The sequence below is a fragment of the Carettochelys insculpta genome, chromosome 26 (assembly GCF_033958435.1).
Source record: "Carettochelys insculpta isolate YL-2023 chromosome 26, ASM3395843v1, whole genome shotgun sequence".
Classification (NCBI taxonomy): Eukaryota; Metazoa; Chordata; order Testudines; family Carettochelyidae; genus Carettochelys; species Carettochelys insculpta.
The window spans coordinates 4,672,376-4,679,367 of NC_134162.1; the positions used below are offsets into that span (position 1 = coordinate 4,672,376).

A 6,992-nucleotide genomic window follows, 5' to 3' on the forward strand; every position below is an offset into this window, starting at 1 on the left:
TAAACCACGCATGACCTTTTCACGTGAAGCCATAAGCTTGGAAGCTAGATGTGTGCTATTTCCTTGGGTTATAATTCTGTCCACTGAGTGCAACGAAATGCTTTTCTGCTTGACATTTGTGGGTACTGGCGTTTACATGAGGTTTCTTGACTGACTTTTTTTGTTCAATATCCCTGGGATTGCAAGTAATGTAATTTTGTTTTGAATGCCTACGTGCTACATATCTTTGGAAACCCATAAACCTGTGATGAAAAAAAAAAACCAATTTTTGCATGAAAGCTGATTCGGTGTCTAAATAAAAAGTTTAGAAAGTCACTTACAGCTATTGCTTCCCATGCAGTACCAAATGCACGCTGATGAACATACAGTATTAACTATAATGCAGGGTATTATGCAATATCTGCAATTGTTCCACTTCGGCTTTAAATACGTTAACAGGTTTTAAGGACTAGACATCAGTTAGCATTTTGGTGATATTAACATAATTTGTGTTCGCCAAGGTGCAGTTGGCTGTCTTCAAGTTCTCCTCTCGAAAGTCTTCATTACTATTGTTTACACCTTCCTGTATCTCCATATAATCAGACTTACTAATAGTGGAGGCACTTCTGCTTTTCTTTAGGTCAGGGGAAGAAGGAATCTTTGGGCAGCTGGTCACTTGCAAATATTGGGCCTGCTCCTCTCCTTCTGTCTCGCGGTGGTAGAAGTAGTTGAAGTTGGACACTATGACCGGCACTGGTAAGGCAATCGTTAACACACCAGCAATGGCGCATAAGGATCCCACTATTTTCCCGCCGATGGTCGTGGGGACCATGTCTCCATAGCCGACTGTGGTCATGGAAACCACTGCCCACCAGAATGCGTCCGGGATGCTGGGAAACTGCGACTCGCTCTCATCAGCTTCTGCAAAGTAGACCGCACTGGAAAAGAGGATGACGCCAATGAAGAGGAAAAATATCAGAAGGCCTAGTTCTCTCATGCTGGCTTTGAGGGTCTGCCCCAGGATCTGCAGCCCTTTCGAGTGCCTGGACAGTTTGAAGATCCTAAAAACCCGCACCAACCGGATGACTCGAAGGATGGCCAGGGACATGGCCTGCTGGCCTTGTTGGCCATCCTCTGGTTTCTCAGCCAGTTCGGTCCCTAGCGTGATGAAGTAGGGGATGATGGCGACAATGTCAATAATGTTCATGATGTTGGTAAAAAAACCGGCCTTGCTGGGGCAGGCAAAAAACCTTACCAAGAACTCGAAGGAGAACCAAATGATACAGAGAGTCTCTACTATAAAGAAAGGGTCTGTGAAAGAGGTGGATTGCTGAAAGCCCGTGGTACTGTTGGAGTAAAGGTGGTGGCTCACCCCACTGCCATGCATGTCTTCGTTCTCATCCCGAAAAACGGGCAGCGTTTCCAGGCAGAAGCTCACGATGGAGATTAAAATCACCATGACGGAGACAATCGCTATAATCCTGGCAGGACCTGAGCTTTCCGGATACTCAAAGAGCAGCCAAACTTGCCTCTGGAACTCATTCTCTGGTAAAGGTCTTTCTTCTTCCTTAATGTAGCCTTCATCCTCCCGGAACATCTCCATGGCTTCTTCCCCAAGTTCATAAAACCTGATCTCCTCCGAGAAGATGTCTAAGGGCACATTAACAGGCCTCCTCAACCTGCCACCTGATTGGTAGTAGTACAAAATAGCATCAAAACTGGGTCTATTTCGGTCAAAGAAATACTCATTCCGGAGAGGGTCGAAATATCTCATTCTCTTTTTAGGATCCCCTAGTAAAGTCTCTGGAAACTGAGCTAGAGTCTTGAGTTGTGTTTCAAAGCGGAGCCCCGAGATGTTGATGACCACCCTCTCGCAGCACTCATGATCCGTTTCAGGGTTATACGTGTCCTGAGGATGCCCCGCCAAAGCTGCCGCTTCATCTGTGGGGTCTCCGGTAGCAACTGTCATATTTGACTTTAAAAGCAATCCTTAATTTCTAAACTCTTCTGGCTGCCTGGTGGTGGGGTCGGGGGCAGGGGCAGGCTGCTATCCTGGTAAAGGACAAGTTCATAGGTTTGGAAGTGGCTCATGAAAATGCAGAGGGATGATCAGGGGAAATATATTAGCCCGCTGAAAAAGAGAGAGATGGAATAGTTGTGTGTATTAGGAACCTGGCTCTGTTAGAATAGACCGCCACCTATTCCTGGTCTGATTTTAATTTGCTTTCTCAGTGTAGAGTTTGAAAACTCCTGTTCCAATAGCTGGCGCTGATGAAAAAGCACTGGAGGAAACCTTTCTAATGAAAACAAGGGAAATCTCTGCCTTGGCAAGTCCACATTTTTAAATGCAAGTTAAAAAAAAAAACAAAATAAAAGGCTTCTTATCTATTCAAGGGGCTAACCTCTGGATGCCAGTGAAAATGAACAGGACATAAAATAGTTTCTGCTCATGCACTTAAGAGCTACAAATCAACCATGCAACAGCAGGCAAATCAGTGTTAAACTAAAGGAGCACATTATTGGCACCAACTTAAACACACTGGTAGTTCTTTTGCACTGGCAATAAAATTGCAAGTCAGCATGATGCACTATGATAATTTTTCTCCCTGCCTTTAGGCTTTGCAGCCAAACAACTTGGTTTATTTTTTTGTGGCTAATTAATTTGCAAACACTTGTGCTAGCCGACAGTGTGACTCCTGCATTTCTCATCCTCCAGCTCTTTTCTCTGGCTTCTTTCCCCCTCTCACACTGCAAACGACCCCTGCGAACAGAAAACAAGTTGCATTACCTGCAGAAGTAAATCTCAGTGTCCCTTAGTGACACAGATTAATTGACTCAGGGGAAATCCTAGAGTGAAATAGCAGCTTCCAAGATCCCCGTAAGTTCCTCTCTTCGAAGTTCCAAATAATGGTGAGTCATCGTAGGAGGAGTGGAAGGAAGGGTTACTGCCTCAGATAGTGCAGGTTAGGTCTGGTAATGGGGTGGGACTGGACAAGCAAAGGAGGAAAAGCTTCCTGATGGCCGTAGCAGCTCTTTATTTCACAGCCGATGACGGTCCGTCTGAAGCTTTCTCTACGGTGGTGGAAAGATGCTAAGCTCAGCACAAAACCTGATGTCCCCAGTGTCCTCCAGAGGAGTGGTGTTGCCTGGAAAAAACAGCAGTAAAGAGCTGGAGGGTGCATTCAAGTGGATCTGCAAAATCCCCCATTCCTAGAGGCAGCCCTCCTCCTCCAACATGCCATGTTATAATTCCTCACTGCCCCATACTGCAACAAGAGAGAGGGATTGAAAAGCACCCGTGGCCACACGCAAAACCAGAGCTACATCTCTGTCTGTCGCACGCGTGGCAGCCCCAAGCCCAGGGCAAAAGCCACCGGGCACATGGGACTGAGCACTGGGGGTCGCGGCTGCAGCCTGGTACCGGTGCTGCGCAATGTGATCTCGATCGTCTTTCTCCTCACCAAAGCAAGCAGCAGATCCTGCCCCCTGCCATGCTCAGCTCCTGTGCCACTGCGCCAGGATTGCAGTCATGCCGCACATCCGAGCTGTGTTGGGAGCAAGCCTGCTACCAGACTCCCCTGCCCTAGCGGCTTTGCAGAGGCTTCACTTGACAGCCGGGTAGGATGCTCAGCCTTGTCCCTTGAGCTTTGCTCTCCAAACAGCCCACGAAAAGCCCCACGCGAGCTCAACTTTTGTGGCCAGAAATTGTCCCTTAGCCTTTCACGGCCAAATTCCCGGCACAACATGGTGTGATGAGCTTCCCTGTATCTAACTCAGTCCCAGCTAGATCATCCCAGCTGGGTGGGATGTTTCTTGGAAGGACGGCGTTTCCGATTGCAGAGAACTCCAACCAACCATTTTTCCTCCTAAAGAGAGAATCTCTAATGTCCCTTCTTCAGCTGCAGACAGCAGGCTGGCTTGTCTACTTTCAGCCAGGATTAGAGAACTAGGTAGGGGAGTCAAGTGAAATATAACCCTTTACTCTTAGTCTCCTAGGCAGAGATTTCTGCCTGCACCTGGCCAGTTATGACTCTTGCTCTGTCTCTTCCACATTGACCTGGCAGATGTTGCTCCAGAGCCGCCTTTTGTTTGAAATCTCTCGTTTCCTTCCAATTCTCCTCACCCTTCTCCTTACACACTAGAGGAAATAGTACAACCCTGACAAGGCTTGCAGCATTCAATGGCTTCACTTAACCCTTTTTTAACAGGACCAAATGAGGGAAGGTTATAATTTATACTGTATTTTTTTCTTCCCCTCCTCCCATTCCTCCCTGGAATGATTTTTGGGGAGGCCCTGACCCTCACAGCCACTCTCAAGAAAAAAAAAGCCAGTAAGTGCTGCAAAAATGACAAGCCTCTTACCAGACCCAATTTCCTCTGCAAGACAAAACCAACCGACCCAACTTCATTTTTTCACATCGTTATTTTTTCTCTGTCAATTAAAACAAACCAACCCCCCCACCACCACCAATAGCCAAGCTTAATTTAGCAGCAGAAATATTTCTAGCATGTTGGTTTTTATTTCACCATCTTTCTGTAGCAAAACAACAGCAGTTCGTGCTTATCAGAAATTGGTATATCATCTGAGCACAGCATTCTTTTTCAAATGGGAACCCCCATCCCTTTTCTCTGGATTGTTTTGTGATTTCCTGCATCCCCAGCCCGTTAAGGTTAAAAGCAAGCAGGGTACGGGGAGACCCCCCTTTTGGCCTGTTCCATGCTCATTGAGGTTTTCAGGGATAGGTGGTTTGTCTCTTTTTATTGAAAATAGTCGGGAACACACCTCATTCAAAATCCAGCTTGCAGAAGGCATGTGATTTGCTCCACACAGTTCAGTGTGTTTCGCATGATTTTGGTGGAATGAGGGAAGACCACATGCACTCGGGAAAAGACCCTGGTTGCTTAACCTTTTTCACGCCAGCTATGAAGCATCCGTTCTCAAAGGTTGTGGTAAACCTCTGGTTAAGGAGGTGGTGGGTGGGGGCAGGGGTGGCGCAACGACTTACAATTGGTTCTGCAGTCAGGCATGCAGTGAATACATAAGGAGCTCTCTGCACTGGGGACCACTCCTTACCTGGGAATGGTAGAGACTAATTTAAAGGGGACACTGCTGTGGGGTTGGGGCAGGAAATAGATGGCAAAAACTGCACGACTGCTCCTTCAAGCTTCAAAATTAATACTCATGTGATTAACATGAGACTTTTTTTTTCTCCTCCCAAAGTGGAGACCTAATTTTCAACCCCCAGGAAATAATAAAATCCTCATTCTATGCTGCTCCAGAACCGTATAAGTCAGATCCTTGGCCATATTCACTGCAATGATCTGCATCTGTGCTATATAGATGTGAAGGATGAAGAATAATGAGCAACTCCTGGCTTTGGGGAGTGAAATGCATCCAGGTGATGAAAATCAAGAGGAAAAACAAGGCCAGGTTCTGCCATCTTTTATTGTAATTAGCACAGTGGTGAAGGACAGGGTTGCCCAATGTTTAGGACAGCATCCTAGGAGCTGAGATTTTGGAGTCCTGGTCCTAGCTCTGGGAGTGACTTTCTGGGAAAAAGGTTGAGGAGAGTAAGAGAAAGCCACAGGCAAGATGAGGGACAAGGGGATTTTAGGGAAATGCCATTTCTATTAGCAAAACCTCGATTTTTCTCTAATTTGTACATTTCTACTGTGCTCAAGCTTGCCCTGCACATGTTTCAACTGAAGCTAATACATGTCAATACATCATCAGATAAAGGACGTGTGATCATGCTGAGGGACAAATCAATGACCTAAAGACAGTCCCTTAATATAAGGGGTAGGCTGTCCCCTAAAGGAGAGGGTTGGGGCAGATGGGGACAATACTACTAGGGACCCAAGCTTGGGGCAGGAGGGGGCCCTCAAAACATCTGTAACAGCTGTGTAAATAAAAGGGTATGAAAAGAGGTGGAGTCCCTGTACACAAGATATATGGGGGCCCCAGATTCCCTCAATGCTTTGGCTGTGATGCTTTAGGAAAGTCACTTCACATCTGTCTACTCTACTTTGGGTACAAGGTTCAATTTCGTGTGGCTAGTGGGGATGCACGAAATCGAACTATCGGGGTCAACAGCCAACCCCGCTATGCCTCGTTGTTGCGAGGAGTAAGGGAGTTTGACGGGAGAGGCTCTTCAGTCAACCTCACTCAGTGAGGACAGCCAGATAAGTCAATCGCAGATATGTCAATTCCAGCTACACGATTGTAGCTGGATTTGCATATCTAGGATCGACTTAACGGGCTAGTGTAGACCTGCGTTCAGATTCGAAGATTCTGGGGGAAAGAACTAACCTTTCATGTGCATTGGTGAATTGCCACAATGGGACCATGAGTTTGGCCCCACTCCAGCAGCTCTGCTCAGAGTTCTCTCATAACACCTACGACCCCTCATTCATGAGTTAGCCCCACCGTGCTAGGTGCTGTACAAACACAGAAAACAAGATGCTCCCTGCTGCAAAGATCTCACACTCGATGTAGAAGTCGAGCATCAGCAGGTGGACATGAAGGGCAGAAGGGAAGCACAAGGAAATAAGGCAACAGCTTTGGTTGGCATGTTCATCCACTCCAGAGTTTTGTGTGGGCATCACAGCAAAGGGAGGTTGATGGGGGGGGGCGGGATTGGAATGAGGGCAATGGAGTCGCTTTGCAGCTGTTTGTGGTATGACAGGCAGCAGGGGAGAAGATGCGAGGGGGCTTGTTTGAAAATTTAACAAGGGGGCAATGGAGGCTGATCAGAGCTGGGAGCTGGCGAGGGGGCAGTGAACAACTGAGGACTGGTAGGGTGGGGATAGGCTTTGCAGGGGGTTGAAGACAAGCAAGTGACATACTGCATTAGCACTGCGGTAAAACCAGGGGGTGAGAACTGTGTACGGAATAGCACCTCAGCGCTGAGAAAGACGGGAAGGGGCCCGGGGGGGGAGGGGCAGCTGCCCCAGGACCCAGCAATTCAGAAGGGCCTGGGGGTCTCTTGCCACTTCCACCATTACTGCAGCAG

General features: G+C 47.4%; 1 protein-coding gene across 1 annotated transcript; it reads right to left on the bottom strand.

The window, feature by feature from the left end:
* Positions 1-448: 448 nt before the first annotated feature.
* Positions 449-1,948, bottom strand: LOC142001861 (potassium voltage-gated channel subfamily A member 2). The gene has a single exon (XM_074977476.1). It carries the CDS (start codon positions 1,946-1,948, stop codon positions 449-451), a length of 1,500 nt encoding a protein of 499 aa, XP_074833577.1.
* Between the last annotated feature and the right edge of the window lie 5,044 nt (positions 1,949-6,992).